Source organism: Brachycentrus maculatus, unplaced genomic scaffold (genome assembly GCF_059751285.1).
Source record: "Brachycentrus maculatus isolate JH-2025_06_01 unplaced genomic scaffold, ASM5975128v1 h1tg000338l, whole genome shotgun sequence".
NCBI lineage: Eukaryota > Metazoa > Arthropoda > Insecta > Trichoptera > Brachycentridae > Brachycentrus > Brachycentrus maculatus.
This window is the reverse complement of record NW_028281087.1, coordinates 262,719-280,174: the sequence shown is the minus strand read 5'-3', so window position 1 is coordinate 280,174 and position 17,456 is coordinate 262,719. Positions and strand designations below refer to the sequence as shown.

The following is a 17,456-nucleotide window of genomic DNA, read 5'->3' as shown; positions in this document are numbered from 1 at the left end:
ATTAATTAAAAATGTATAGATTTTACCACAAAGTGACTGCCGAATCAATTGATGAGATTAAGATGGGTTGCATGCAGCGCAGTATGGGTTTTAAAGAATGTTTACATTAATAAACTCAAAAGTGGTCTTATACAAATGTTTCTTTTTTTATATTTACATCATAAATTTTTTACATTTATTTTATTAATTTTTTACAATATGTGTAAGAGTAAAATATGGTATTTTAATGTATATGAATGACTTTATTTTCAATATTCAATTTTTTTGTCTTATTGAAATTCCTTTCGTTCATTCGGTAAACATATTTCAAAATTTCAATAACCTAACAATAACATTTTATTAAACTATCATTGTAGAACTTACATTTCTGGTAACAGATCACGTATCGAGACTTTTCCCTATCTGTTTGAAATTCAAACAACGGAAATGGCACAATAATATCACGAATCTGAAAGTTCGATCCTTTACCAATTCCATTATATTGTTTGGTATTCCATAGAGTTTACGAGTAATTGAAGGTTGGACGAAATGATGTTTAAAGTTGAAATTATAGTACGTACCCTACAGAGCGATCATTTTTATTTTCAATTTACGTTTTGTAAAACTTTTTCGTCTCCAATTTAGATTGAATGCGAATTGTATCATAACATTTAAAGCAACTTTTAACTATGAATGAATCATTTCAAAATGATATAAATAAGCCTAAAAAGCTTCTTTCATCTCACCAATAGATGTTTGTAGTAAAATTGTAGTGATTCAAGCACAATGTTTTGAAACTGGATCATATAAAATAGAACTTCCAAGAATTTGAGTAATGTGATTGTCAATCATGGGTAGAATTAGTGAATGTAACACATGTGTAAAGTGATCACTTAAACCAGCCTATGTCGGCTATAAGCCCCGCAATTGTCCAAAATTCCAAAATCCTCTTCACCTTCGTTGAGATGTCAAAACATAATATGATTAAAACAAAATTTACAATTTAATTTTTATTATTTTTAAGTGGTTGCATTAATCATATTTTCACGTTGTGATTATATCCATCCAATATTCGGTATTTGAAAATTATGCGGATCGCATCGAAACACGTGTCATAATATATGTATACATATATTATGATACATGTATACATATAGTATGTATACATTTAAAAAATGAAATAAACATATGATGTCTAATATAAACAAGTTTAGTCTGTATAGTACACCCATCTGGTCAAAACTTTCACATCAATAGTAAATACCGTAATGTAGTAAGTATCGCACATGCAGATATTAAAACAGTGTAAACGCAGTCTAGTTTCGTTACGCTTCACGAAATTTCCAACAAAAATTAGTAGAAATTTGAAATAATGCTATATTTCTTGCAATGTTTCCATTTCAAAAACATTATTTTAATAGTTGATTTTGTCATTGATGCAAAAATTGTTTATATTTCACTTTTTTATATTTCTGTCCATTATAAGATAAAAACATCGTTTCGACCCCTAAAAATTTCAAATAAAGGCGACACATGTAATAAATCGACGACGATAGATTTAAAAAAAAGAGGATAACCCTCAAAGCCTTTCAAGAAGCTTGAATGCAGGTAGGATGAATGTAGGTATGGATGGGGAAGGTAAATGTGAAAAATGCATCCAAAACACCCAGACTAATTGAAAATAAATCTTTCTTAAATTTATTTTGCAATTGGCGGGAATCGAACCTGCGACGCCAGTTTCGCAGTCGAGCGTCTACCCAACTACGCCACGGCACCATCATGAAAGATGAAAATCGTAATAGGGTTGAGGTTTTTAATTGTTTTTTTTTTTAAATAAATAAATATTGATTTGAAATGAAAAAGCATTAATCTAGGTCGGAGAGAGTTGTCTCCCCTCGACTTTTAAGGGGACACTTCAAGAACCCTAAGGAATGCTTACCTCAAAAATCGATACTTATAACTTTAATATCAGGTTTGACCTAAATTATGCTTAATTTGTCTGGACTATTAAGAAGTTATTTCCATTCGAGTGGTGAAGGGTCGTTATTTCTTTTAAGTATCACATTACACTATCTTTATTTTTGACTGTCGAACAATCGATGACAGGCTTAAAAAACATATATATTTGAAATGATATTTTTCTGTTCTAGAAATAAACATTCTTTTGTGCTATAAATTTGTTTCCTCATCCTGTAAACAAAGCTATTTAAAACTTTTATCAATCGATCGTATTGTTATTTTATATTTCACGTGAATCTCTGTGGTGTTATGATATCAATGCTTACATACTCCATATTTTGAGTATATTTTTTACACTCTCACGATTTTCACCCCTTTGTAATAGTCATCTCATCGTAGGCTTCTTCTTCTTCTTTCTTGCTCCATCCCAACTTATGACTTAGACTGTCGAGGTCAGCTCTCCTCGTCTTAAGGTTGTAGGTCCTTCTATCAAAGACAACGTCACCTCGGTCATACATTTGAATCATGTTACTTTCTGTAGCATCTATGAACTTTTTAGTCTTCTCTAGATGTCTTTCGAGGATGATCCATGGCGATTGCCTGGTTCACGATATGTTCAGGTTCTCTGAGTCAAAATTTCATCGAATGCCTTATAAATACATATCTCTATGGTTCCATGTAATAAAATAACAGTAAATTGTCACAAAATAATTTTTTATGAGTTTTTGTTAGTAAAATACAACTTAGTAGACTCAAAAAATCTGTGTTTGATTTAAAAATTAATACATCAATTATATTAAAATTAAAACTATATAGTTTTTTCCACAAATATTTCTTTTGGCTAGTGACCGGGTTTCTGACATATTCAGACCAGTATGATGACGTTTACAATATATGGGAAAAAAATATTAAGTCGTTATTTTATTATATAAAATATATTTTCACCAAGAAATGTCAGTACAAAACTTACAATACATAGTTTTAATGATAATCAGTTTAAAATCAGTAAATCAGTTAAATCAGTAATAATAATACATGTAGTTTCAACACCTAGTTTGATTTACCCGAAAAGTCAAAAATAACCAAATAAATGATATTTTGTTTGCCATCCGTTTAGATTATCATGCTATACTCCATGATCTATTTGAAGCGAAAAGCGAAATAAATAAGCAAAAAATTACATTAATAAAAAAGCTTTTGATTTGAAATTCATAAAAGGTTGAGCGAAAAATATCAGATTTTTCGTCAACTTTTCTAGAAAAAGTTTAAATATATTCATGATACGTATTAAAATATTCATGACGTTACGGGGGTCAGTTTCATAGGTGAAACAGTGTAGTGACAGCTATAAACTGTCTGTTAGAGATGTTTGAATTATGGATTACGTTACAAATATATAGAACGGAAAAGAGGATGAGTTAAAAAAAACGAAATGCACCTAAAGTTTTCTACAATACCGTAGAACGGGGCTACTTGAACTTTGATGTGTTACTTGAGCATACTTAATTGTTGTCTTATACATACAATACGGGTGTATTTGAATGCAACGCGTTGCAGCGTTATGACAAAACTTTAAAGAAATTAGCGAATATCTTTAAAAGATTTAAGGTTTTGAGCGAACGCATATCAACATTTTTATTTATGTACATTTTATTCATTATTCGATTTGGCCGTCACTTTGTGAGAATATCTATTCATTTTTAATTAAATTTATGTGGCATTTAACAAGTAAAACTTAAATTAAATCATTTTAACTGTTGAATATAAAAAATGGATTTTAACAACTGTGATGACATATTTCATCATTAACTACTTTATATATTTTTTAATTACTAAAATATAAAAACGTTTACGTTTTTTTGTCCCTTCGAAAGAAATTTGATTTAAATCACTTAATTATCGTGGGGCGGAAATTCATGAAAGGTTTCCCTCGACCGAGCCCTGTTCAAATTACGATGGTACTATCTCTACACAAGAGAGATAATTGACCTTTAGGGTTATTGAATCATTTATGAAGGGCCATTGAAATTTGATAATACTTTTTTTCATATAAAGGATTAGCTTAATTTGTATAAGAAAACATTTCGAACAATGAAATTGAAGGTTATCCTAATACAACATTAAAATGTAGGTATGAGTATTTTTTAATCGTTACTTTTATGTAAAATTACATCAATTTTAAATAAGTTCATAGATATAAGAAAAATGTAACTACAAAACATAATTTAACACAACATTTTTCGTGTGTCAAATCCTTGTTCACAAAGCTGGGTTTCTCTTCTTAGTTATTTTTATATGTTGACATATCAACATGGCACGATCAGGTATGCCAAATACTTGAAAGTGGTCAGGTTAGGAGTCGTAACAATCGGCGGGTATGTATGAGGAGATGCATGAACGTGGAAGAGGCGAAGAATGTTTGCAAGGACAGAGTGGTGTGGCGCTCTATTCTCTCTGCCTACCCCTGCGGTGAAGCGGCGTGATGGTTAGTTAGTTAGTTAGTTACATATCAACATAGTTGACGAAGAATATGGAAGTCTGCGTATTTACAGAGATTACGATCCGTCATAGGCTGGTTTAATAGATTAATTTATGTATGTGAAAAATTAACCATGAATGACAATAACACTGTATATATAAAAAAAAGAAAACTCATTTTGAAATTTTACTATTTCGTGCACAAAAAATAATTAAATTGTTTTAAACTTTAACTTGTAAGTATTTCGACTCAACACAGGCTATGCCTAAAGAGCCAAAATACAGATAATTAATATGTACATACCAGTATATATTTAACTAATAAATAAATATGGTATAATTTATACGTCGCTTCACGATCAAGTTCGCGTCTACAGTACGCTGTCAGTGATCAGTGATCACTTTAAACACGTGTATAAAGTGATCCCTTAAACCGACCCAGTTCTTAAACCCTGTAAATACCTGACTTCCATATACTTATTCATCTATGTTGAGATGTCAAAATCTAGTGATTTAAATTTGTAAAATAAGATAAGATAAACGTTTCATCTCAAGTTGAGGATAATCTTACTTTCGTAATTTTTAGATGAGTGCGGAAAACGCAGCGTGGCTATATCACCCGAGAACTCGAAGCAACGCAGGAACAAGCGTCACAGGGATAGGAGCAGCGACAGAAGCTGCGATAGGAGCGAGGAGAGATGTTGGCACGAGCACGACCCCTGCTTACTGCAAAGCCCGGAGATGCAAAGGTAAACTTATACTTAATATATTATTTTTTGACATCTCAAAAAAGATGAAGGAATATATAGAAGTCTGGACATTTACATGGCTTACGCCTATCATAGGCTGGTTTAAGTGATTAATCAATTAACTAGTCTATGATGATTGTAAGCCCCGTAGATAGTGTCACGCAGGCGTGTGTTGTAGATGTATACATCAGACGCTGTATATGAACAGAGAGGTACCACACGTTATGTAAGTAATATTTATCATCGTATTTTGTGATATATTATTATATTTTTTCGAAATCTCAAAAACATCGTATCACGGACACACATCTCATATTTTAGTTATCACAGTGTAAAATCGAAATAAACATAATATTTATAACGGAAATTTCATATTGCTGTATTTCTTTTGATGTAATCCTTATCTCTATGTATCTCATACAAAATCTCTATTAAAAAAAGACTTTTCACTTCTATCACGAGTACGATCCTGCACGCGCATTATTATTATTATATATATTTTTTAAAGCATTTTAAATTATATATAATATCATGCAACATTTTGAGTTCCAGGGTCCTTTGGCCTGCGTTGTTTGCCATTTCGATACAGGGTATAAATCTTCAGTGACCACTCCCCCTAATTTATATGTTTGTTATGTGTTTTGGGTCGTTTTTATAACAATGGTTTACTAGAACCCTTGAGAAAATTAAGGAAACATCCATCACAACCTCTTTTTGGAATATTTGTTCGTTAAGCCACCACGGAACTCATTCCGCACTAGTTACTATTGGTTATTTCAACATAGTTTTAAAGAGCTTGAATGGGTAATTAGCCTCTCTGTTTAATTTGTATTAATTTATCAAATCTGCTGCAGATTTTCTGCTCAATAAAAAGCTTCTTTTCATCTCACCAATAGATGTCTCTTGTAAAGTTCTAGTGATTCAAATGTTTTAAAATTGGTTCATATATATATAGAACTTGCAAGAATTTGAGTAGTGCGGTCGTCAATAATAGGTAGAATTGGTAAATGTTACACGTGTGTAAAGTGATCACGTACACCAACCTATGACAGTCGTCAGCCCCGTAAATGCCCAGACTTAATAATATTTATAAATTTTAATTTTGTTACAAAAAATACTCGTGATAATATTTTCATTTAATTTTAGTTGGCAAGATTCTTTATCAAAAATACAATATGTTTGTCACTATATATTATTAATTGTCAAGAAGAAGAGACCACATTCAGGAAAATGAAATGTGTCGTGTTTTCTTAATAATTCCTACATCAAAGTTGCTGTTAGAACTAATAATATTATCTTTTAATTAGAAATTTCCCAGGAATGCGATGCTTGTATAAAGGAAATATTCATTACATTCTCGTGCTGCTGAAATGGAGTCATGTTTCATTGTAATTAAGGCAACCATTTTTTAGTCATCAAAATTTATTAACAATTTTATTTATATTGTTAAATGTTGGATTGTTATCCGAAGAAAGTTATATGCTTTGAGACGCTTGAAAACGTGATTTTTAATTTTATGTATCTTTTAAGTTGTCCGGCTATTTTATGGATAAAATTTTGAGTATGTCCAAATTTACCTTAAATGCAAATTTTGAACGTGTTTATAATTTTTTTTACTTAGTAGATTAAGGAATAGGTTAAATAAACATACTGCAAAACGAGAATGACTATTCCACATATGGATTACTGCTCAACAATATTATTTAACAATATTATTGGCAAATGAAGTAAATTTAAATGGATTAGAAATTATACAAAATAAAGCGATGAGAATAGTACTCAAGAAAAATAGATATAATAATATCGAAAAAATGAGAGAAGACCTCAACTGGTTATTTATAAGAAAGAGACTAAAATTGAATATGCTGATCTTTATATATAAATATTTAAACGATAAATTACTCAAATATTTTGAGGATAAAATAGTGTTAAACAAACATTTTCATGAACATATTACTAGAAATAAGGATAAAATAAGACTGACGTTGTTGAAAAAAAACGAGTCACAAAATTGTTTAATGTATAAGAGTTTGAAAATGCATGATGAGATGCCTGAATGTATGAAGAATGAAAAGAGTCTGAAAGAATTTAAAAATAAATGTTTTGTTTAGTTCAATTTTGACATTTTATCACAGATTAAGAAGACTATAGTAGTCTGGCTATTTACAGGGTTAATCCGGTTAGGATCTTGCACATGCACATCTAAATACAAGCTTTTTTAATCCGGCCATAGATGGCCGGTGAACTCACATATAAAGTGGCATGAGATTTACGATAAATGTACATTTCTACAAGTCCAAAAAAAATATTAATGTGGTTGTCAATCATCGGTAAAATAATAAATGTTGCACGGGTGTTAAGTAATCACTAAACGCGCCTATGACAGGTCGTAAGCCCTATAATTACCCAGACTTCTATGTATTTTTTCATCTATGTTAAGATGTCAAAATGTAAATATAATTCATAAGTGGAGATACCCAGATTTGTGAACAGGTATTTGGACATCCTCGAAATGCTGTGAATAAAATAACTGGTTAAATAAATGTTTTAATATATTATTCTCAATATTATTAATATTTAAAGCATTTACTTTGTGGTTAGTCATTTTTACTTATTTATTTTTTAACAAAAATGTTAATAATGTTAGTATATAACCACTCATCGAGATATTTATGTCTACCGGTTTTGAGACGTACCCGTCTCTTCGTCAGGACAATCATTACTACAGCATGCAAACAATACCACCCTTCACCACCATAGCACCATTTACACACTTAAAACTATACAAAATTTTTAACACATGTGATTTTTTAATATATATTTAAATCATTAATAGATACAATGAATATTATTTTTTGACATCTCATCAAAGATGAAGAAGAATATGGAAGTCAGGGCATTTACGGGGTTGACGACCGTCGTAGGCTATAATCCAGGATTCGGATCTCACATACTAATATAAGAGTTTCTGCTTAATTAAAAAGCTTCTTTACATCTCACCAATAGATGTCTCTTGCGAAGTTCTAGTGATTCAAGAACAAAGTTTCTAAATTGGTTCATATATATAGAACTTCCAAGAATTTAAGTAGTGTGGTTGTCAATAATGGGTAGAATTGGTGAATGTTACACGTATGTAAAGTGATCACTTAAACCAGCCTATGACGGTCGTCAGCCCCGTAAATGCCCAGACTTCCATATTCTTCTTCATCTTTGATGAGATGTCAAAAAATAATATGAAAATAACTCCTGTAATTGGAGATAATCCAGATTTTGTGAACAAGTATTTGGACACGCTAAAAATGTTGTAGATACAATGAAAATGTTGCGAAAAAACTTACTCTACTGAAACTGAAAAAGGTAATATTACTTAAATATGTTTGCACCTAAATATTCATTGACTGTTTTTCTTTCCTCTTTATAATAATTCATACAACCTTACAGTATAATAAAAGATGGAAAGTATTGTTAGAGTTCTAAAACTCAACGAAATAATAAATTATTTATTTGAATTTTTTGGTCACCTTTGTCCCCCGATAGGGTGGCGTTAAGGGTAGCTCATGATAGGGGATGGGACTCGGTGAATGTGATACAAAGCCTGATTAGAACACGTGTAGGCAGAAGATTGACGACACGTTTGTGTTTTTTTCTCTCGAATTTCGTCAGCAGTTGGAAACATTTTCGAAACACGTGTTACTATTAATTAGCTTTTGTAAACCCAGCCAAACGCCAGGTCGTAAGCCCTGGAATGCTCAGACTTTCATCTTTTTCATATAAAAAGAATGATAGATGTTTCATAGGCGCTGTGGCATAGTGGGTAGACGCTCGACCGTGAAACTGGCGTCACGGGTTCGATTCCCGCCAATTGTAAAATAAATTCGAGATACATTTATTTTCAATTGGTCGGGGTGTTTGTGATGTATTTTTCACATCTACTTTCCCTGTCCTTATTATCCTACCCGCAGACAACTCTCTAAAGTAGAGGTTTTGAGGGTTATTCCTTAAAAAAAAGAGTATTTATGTGGCTTACGACCTGTCATAGTCTCGTTTATCACTTTATAAACGTGTAACATTCACGATTCTGACCATGATTGACCACTACACTACTCAAATTTGTGGAATCCGTATATATGTCGTAAATCTCATGACGCTTTACGTGTTTGGTTGACTGGAGCCATCTATGGTTGGATTGAGAAAGCTTTTATTTAGCAAAGACCTTTTTATTTTAATGTCAGCAAGATAATAACCTGGATTTTTTTTTTACATACTGGGCGACGTCTGCAAACATGATTCATATGCGAGCTCGCGACAGTATCTATGGTTGATTTGAATTTTTATGAATATGATTGTTTCAAGTTTTTTATTGAGCAGAGACTTAATATCTCCAAAGTGGAGTAGCCTTGTTTTGTGGACAAGGATTTAAACACACCCAAAATGTTATTTACTGTCAATAAAACCAATTTGGTTTCAGGCACGCAGATATACTCGGCTCCGTGGTATCTCTGGGTGGTGGAGAGGAGTGCGTGGTGGTCCTGGAGAGGGAACGAGCACGCACGCGCACGAGACGCAAGCGCAGAAGGCGCCGACACCATAGGACCATCATCGTCGAATCCATAGACGAGAGAGTCAAGGTAAATCACCATGAAAAAAATCGTTTCCTCTCCATCACATGTTTAACTAAAAATTAGGATGATTTTTTCAAATTCAATTCAAACCCGTATCCGCACCTTAATGGTGCATAGGGCACTGCATTATATAAACACAGTAATATCTTGATCGTTAACACGAAGGAAAGGTGATCAGCCTTCCACTTCAGGTACCAGTCAAGGGTAATATTGAATAAATATTAGAGTGAAAAAATCACTTATATTTATTTAACCCCCCTCCCTGGGATGAAAGCTTTCAAATATAAATTCACAGTTTAATCGGGATACAATTTTATGTTGTTTCACATATTCAAAAAATTCAGGTCTGTCAGGAAGCCTAGATTCTTCTGCATCAGATCTGGGAATGCGGTGGGACAGCTTTCAATATACAATATAAAAGAGTTATTCATAATTGGATAATGGAAATGGGTAGATCTGAAATAGATCACGTCATTCGGCCATGTCGTATTTGATTGTATGGTATAAACAATTTTTTTCCATTATAATTTTATAAACAAATAATCTCTGCACGGTAAAACTCAGTCTGAGTACATTTTTATAATTTGTAATTTATTATGATGTGCATGATGATGAAATTAAGTTAATAAAATATTCTTGGAACCATTGTATAATTAAGGCACGTTTTTTGCACAAATGAATTATATTTTTAAAATATAATTTTTAGTAAATATACGTAACAAGTAAAAAAAACACAAAAAACATTTCAAATCCGTAAAATGAAAATGACTGAAATCGCAGTATAGTAATCAAAACTATACATATAACCTAACCAAAAATTTGTTAATTTTTAAAATCAGATGACTAGTGACATCTCTGTACAGCTTTTCCGTACATTATTCCTTACGTACTCATACATTTTCCAGAAGGCTTAGCCGAGACGCAAACCATTTATCTTCATGTTGAATAAACAAAATATTTTATTGTTCTAAATAAAAATATCCGTATTTAACGATATGGAAAATTGTTTTAATTAATGTTTTTAATGTTATTATTGATATTATTTTATTGCTTTAGGTTATTGACCCTGATGAACTGCCCAGGAGAGCACGATGGACAATCATGGTGACGGCGTGCTTACTGCTTTTTCTCTGCTTACTCTTAGTGGGAGTTACCTTAAGGATGGCGCCCCTAATAGACGATATGGGTAAGTCAATAGAAAATACAAACATAAATAAATTTATTGATTTTTTTGTTATATTATTTTGAATGAATATTGATCAAAACGACTTGTAAATAATGATTTACATTGATGTCTCAGCATAGATGAAGATGTTTAATGAGATGGGAATTTAGAATCCTAGCTATTTCTATGAATTATGTCATTTGGCTGGTTTAGGCGACCACTTTCAGTAAATATTGATAAGCTAAGATAAGCATTATCGATGAAATTAAGAAAGGTATGTTGAGATGGTTTGGGTACGTGAATCGAATGAGTGAAGAAAGAACTGTTAAATTAAACTTATGATGTGAATGTTGTTGGAAATGGAAGCAAAGGAAGACCGAGGAAAACTTGGCATGAGAAAGTATTTCAAATACTTGAATGTGCTCAGGTCAGGAGTCGGAATAATCCACGGGTACAAATTAGGAGATGTAGGAATGTGGAAGAGGCGAAGATTGTTTGCAAAAACAGATTAGTCTCGCATTCTATTCTTTTCACCTACCCTCTGCGGAAAAGTAACTTATGGGTTAGTTAGTTAGTTGGTAGTGATCGCTTTAACCACTGTGTAACAATCACCATAATGGATCACTGACTGTGAGTTAGAGGCACTAGCTTCGACTCCGTAAAAAGAAAAACTACCTAAAAAAGAGTTAAAATCCAACTTTAATTTGAATGTTTTGCAATCAAAACGGTAACATATTTTATTTCCCAAGTTCTAAATATTTTCAAAAAAAGATCAAAGGACAAAAAAAAATACTTCACGGTAACCCACATAATATAGAGAAGAACAATTTAAGTTCTCAGTTGTCAAATATTGACATTCAAAATGGATGTTACCATTTGGACGTATAAAAGAGATTGGTAGTCAAAATTAAAAATTCCTAAACGTAATAATGGTTTGATCACGCTAGATCCGGCCTGTAGTCTTTGTATCCGGCCTCTGGGATTTTATATCCGCTTCCCGGAAATTGTGGGTCAGCTACGGAATATTTTTTCCGAAATTTAAAATGTTCGTAAGATTCTCTTTATAAGTATTCCGATGTGAAAATAACTAAGAAAAAAAGTAGTATAAAAGTTCCTGATTTATACATGTATATCTTGTGACATCTTTGTGGGATATAATACCACGTTACACAATGTCAAAGTGTCAATCCTATTTAAATAGCAAAATTTATGAGCCAAATGTAGCTGGAACACGAAGCAAAGGAAGACTTGGCACAATCAGGTATGTCAAATACTTGAAAGCGACCTGGACGGGAGTCAAAATAATCGACGGGTAAATTAGATTAAAAATCATACTAAAATAAAAGTGATCACGAGGAAATAGCATTGTCTTCATCTCAGAAACAGATTGTAAACATGTAGCGTTACAGATCAAACATATTATTTTAGATTCAACTTTTTTAAATGATCTGAATGGATCATGTGCGTGCTGTGCCAAAAGTATGTAAGTGGCAAATGCCATGAAAATAGTATTTTTTGTTGTTGTTATTTTAATATGTGTGTAGTTTCTAAAGGTGACGAATCAATTTTTGATGTATATTTATACGACGGTAGCCCCCAAAACGATAAGTGTCCATCTCGAAAATCCCCACCACAAAATAAGAGTTTCGAAAACACAAATTCAAAGTTTATATGCTGACAATTTATGTGCAATAATAATTTACAACATTTTGAGAGTGTCCAAATACTTGTTCACAAAATCTGGATTATCTCCAATTAAAGGAGTTATTTTAATGTTATTTTTTAACATCTCATCAAAGATGAAGAAGAGTATGGAAGTCTGGGCATTTACGGGGCTGACGACCGTCATAGGCTGGTTTAAGTGATCACTTTACACACGTGTAACATTCACCAATTCTACCCATTATTAGCAACCACACTACTCAAATTCTTGGAAGTTCTAAAAATATGAAAAAATTTAGAAACCTTCTTCTTGAATCACTAGAACTACACTAGAGAAATCTATTGGTGAGACGTAAAGAAGATTTTTATTAAGCAGAAACTCTTATTAAGTAGAAATTCTTGGAAGTTCTATATATATGAACCAATTTAGAAACCTTGTTCTTAAATTTGAGTAGTGTGGTAGTTAAAAATGGGTAGAATTGGTGAATGTTACACGTGTGTAAAGTGATCACTTAAACCAGCCTATGACGATTGTGATATGTGATTATTTTTTTATTGAATCAATATAAAAGACCGGAGCGTTATTTCAGGTAAAGTACATTAAAGAAAGAAAAGTAACCCTTTTTTGACATGATGAAGAAGAATATGGAAGTCAGGGTATTTACAGGGCTTTTGACCTATCATAGGTTAAATGATCACTTAACACACATACAACATTCAACATTGTACCCATGATCGACAGCCACACTACTTAAATTTTTGGAACTCCTACACATATCGTAAATCTCATGACGCTTTACAGTCTGTTCACAGTTACTTTACCTCTCGTTTTTTTTATTATTTATTTGGCAGTATAAATAATAAAAAAAAACTAGAGGAAAAATAACTGTGAACAGACTGTACGTGTGAGTTCACTAGAGCCATTGAAAATTGGATTGAGATAGCTTTTATTTAGCAGAGATTTTTTGTTATTATTTAAATGTATGCAAAATCCTAACAGGACTATTTTACATACTATTTTACATAGAGACGCCTGAAAACATGATTTTAAATTTTATGTAGCTTATAATTAGACCAGTTATTTTATTCACAACATTTTTAGTGTGTCCAAATACCGGATTTCTACACTTAGGAGTCATTTTAACATCTTAACACAGATGAAGAAGAATATGAATGTCCGGGAAGAATAATAATATATACAGCAGTAAATTGTAATATGTATATAATTTTTTTAATTTCTCATATATCTTTTATGTTAATGCACTATCTACCCTCCGATTTCTGATATATACATAAAGTTAAAATAAATAAATATGCAACCAAGATGAATTTTCCTCTTTGTTGAAATGTCAAAATATAAAAATCGCTCTTAAGTGGAGAAACCCAGATTTATGAACAAGTATTTGGACACACTCAAAACGTTGCGAGAGAATAGCAAAGCAGACATAATTTTATCTCGTCAAAATTTCGAGTGGTGGCGAAATTAGGGTGTGCTTAAGGGAAATTATATTCGACGAATCATATGTGCTGTGTTTACAAAAATGCTTTGCCAAAGTCAACATATTTATCAGTTTATATGTGGGGATAGGATATTAACTGCGGGCAGAATGCTCGGACACGCGTGGGCCATAAACTCGATGTAATAATACACAGAATAATAATATGACAATATAAGTGTATGTGTTCAGGTATGGGCCTATTTGCAGGGGCGTGTCTTCCATATAAGCAGAAAAGCAGTGCCTATCCTGACTTACCCGCGTGACGTATAAAAACGTAACCAGTATATACCCTACCTTACTAAGTAGTAGCAGATTACCTTACTACCCATATCTTCTGAGAACTTAGCTTACCTTACTACCTACCTCAACTGCCTATCCTAATTTATTCTCTGTGTACGCCACTGCCTATTTGCTCATGCTCTCCCGTGACGTCAGCTCTCTTTGTATTCCCGTTGCACGAATTGTGTTAGGGAAACCGATGCATATTTAGTTCAATGTTTCCATATCGTTTTCAAAACAACTGGTATTTGTACTACAATGTACAAGCGGATTAAAAAAAAATATAGACTGGCGCAAAATTCATCACCCTATAGCAAATGTTATATTTTTTTCAAATGGCGTCGTACGCCAATCATATTTAAAAATTTGTCAACTAGAAAACTGTAGTACACAAATAAATTGATAAAACGGACAAAAATGTCTATCAACACTGGTGGCAGTCAATTGACTGATATCATCTTTTTACGAGACAGAATAAGGAACGCCAAGATAAGGGATGCGAGATCGAAGATGTCGTTAGGTGGGAAGGCAACGAAGGAGACAATAGTATGTGCATGTGAGGAGAATGGAATCATCCAGACTCCCCCACATTGCACTGTATGGCCAATTCCAAGGTAGAGGAGTCCCGGATAGACCAAGAGATGGATTGACAGCTGGGAATCGACATCGCTGAAAGCTAATTCCTCTTAAAAACGGGCCACAAGGCCTACACCAAGCAGAAAATGAAAAAAGTTATTAATAAACATAATTGGATGATAAATTTTACTTAACCTTGAATTTGTTTGTAAACTGCGACTGTCTAGTTCACAAACGTCAAATATGGTTGACATTTGCAAAACTTATAATATTTTATAATAGGGTGGTTAATTTTGCGCCACCCTGTAAATACGGACGTTCGTAAAAACGGCTACGCTATTATCCCCGCATACGTTAGTTTGTAAAGTAAAAGAGCGTGGAAAATGGTTTGAAGTGTGTGTTACATTAAAAATCACTACAATTGTAGAAAAGAGTATTTCAGTTTGCAATAAACGCCGACGAGTAAACTAACAAACTCCCACGTTGCCAATATTCAAGTTATTACGCTGGCCGTAAGTGCATTGAAAACTACTGATGTTTTGAATAATTACACATGTTTCGGAATTTTGATGTCTGCGTTTTGATCTATCTGTATTTTGGTATTTCGATAGTTTGCATTCAGGATTTTTATTGTCGATTGAATTCCTTTGTGTTGATTACTTTTTAAGTCGATTTATTTTATTTTATTTTATTTTATTTATGTAGAAATTTAACAGAACGTTAACATAAATACATTTACAATAATGAATAAAAAGTAAAACAGGTAATTGTAATCTTCAAGTTACAAAATTTCACAAATAATAAATGAGTTAAAAGTAAACAGCAAGAATAAAATAAAGCAAAAGTTAAGAAGATTAATAGGCAGACTTAATTTAGATACGTAGTTATTCATATATTGATATGTAATTAGCATCAATGTATAAATATCGTAAAAACAGCACGGTGGTTAGTTAGTTAGTTAGCTATTAATATATTTTAATATCACTCTGGGCTGGTACCTTAAGCGCAGGACCTTGCCTTCATGTAATAAACGTTGTAGTAAAAATCCATATTTTTGATGAAGTGCCCTATGCACCATTAGGTGCAAACAAAGATCAGCAGTGGTTTGTTTTTAAATAAAAATAATTTCATTTTAATCGGTTGGTATTTGAAGTTTGTAAGTATTTTTCTAAAATACTTTTTTATTATTTAGTTTTCTAGTGCGAACAAAATCATGTTGTAGGTATCGAATGTTAATAGAATATTACGCGGGGTAAATCGAATCACACCGACTGTTCTACCAATTATGTGGAATTGCTAGGTGGCAACTGCTTCTGCTAAGGGTGTAAAACGTGCTTTTCTCACCCTTTTCTGGTAATAAGCGGTCACATAGGTACCTGATATATGAATCATTTTAGTGCTGAGATTTTTTTCACATGTATGCTTAAATTGCTGAGGATTTTTTTGTAAAAATTGTATTTTTTTTAGGTGTGTACAAAATCAACAACGTTGTTCTCAAATATTGACCGATTTTAATATTTGTTTCTGATATTTGTGGAGAACACATAAAACTACTCAAATGTAATATCATTTTATAAAAAAGAAAACAGAAACATTTCATTAACAAGAATATATCAAGGTCGTGTGAAAATTGAGTTTTTATTATTGATGCGCGTTCTCCAATTTCTAAACGATCTAATTTCATCGTCATTATCACTCCTTTGAATATAAAAAATATTTTCGAGCGCTTTAACATTACTATTGGATGAATTCGAAAGTGTATGGGCGAAAAAATTTTTTTTTTTACAAAATATAAATTTGTTTATTTACACCAATGCATTCCACGGTGTAACGATGATTGAAAATAATGCGAAATGTCACAACGGATTTAAAAAAATACTGATATTTACCAAGTAAAACTTTAGTAAAAAAATGGATAGTTATTACCACAAACTGAATCAATTAATGAGAATATTATTAATTATATTTTCATTAATTTATAAGCTTTATGGTAATTTGAGATTATACCTGTTTATAATCATACGATAATAATTATTAATACAGGGAAAACTCTCATACCAAGTAATTTGCATAACGAGATTTTTTTTTGGGAAAAGATGCTCTCTTTACGATCGACATTTCGCATAACGTCAATCACTTGTGATGTATCTTAAACTCATGATTCTAACAAAGGAGGTAAACGCTTTTAATAAGCCAATAAGCTCATTTATGGCATTTCTACATATTTAAAGAAATGTATCGAACAACCAATAACCTAGTATACACCTTTTAAGTCTGTTTCTCATAAATATGAATGTATGTTTATATATATATATATATATATATATATATATATATATATATATATTTTTTTATATATATATGTATATATATATATATATATATATATATATACATTTATGTATATATATATTTATATATATATATATATATATATATACATATATATATATATATATATATATATATATATATATATATATATATA

The 17,456-nt window shown here is 31.7% G+C and overlaps 1 protein-coding gene across 1 annotated transcript in view; it reads left to right on the top strand.

The window, feature by feature from the left end:
- The window catches only part of LOC148303951 (uncharacterized), a 34,732-nt gene extending 18,444 nt beyond the window's left edge, over positions 1-16,288 (top strand). Inside the window, exons 2-5 of the mRNA XM_088269099.1 lie at positions 5,003-5,165; positions 9,634-9,793; positions 10,844-10,973; positions 16,269-16,288. Of these exons, the coding sequence (XP_088125225.1) occupies positions 5,003-5,165; positions 9,634-9,793; positions 10,844-10,973; positions 16,269-16,288 (473 nt within the window). The remainder of the gene's footprint in view (positions 1-5,002; positions 5,166-9,633; positions 9,794-10,843; positions 10,974-16,268) is intronic.
- Positions 16,289-17,456: the final 1,168 nt, after the last annotated feature.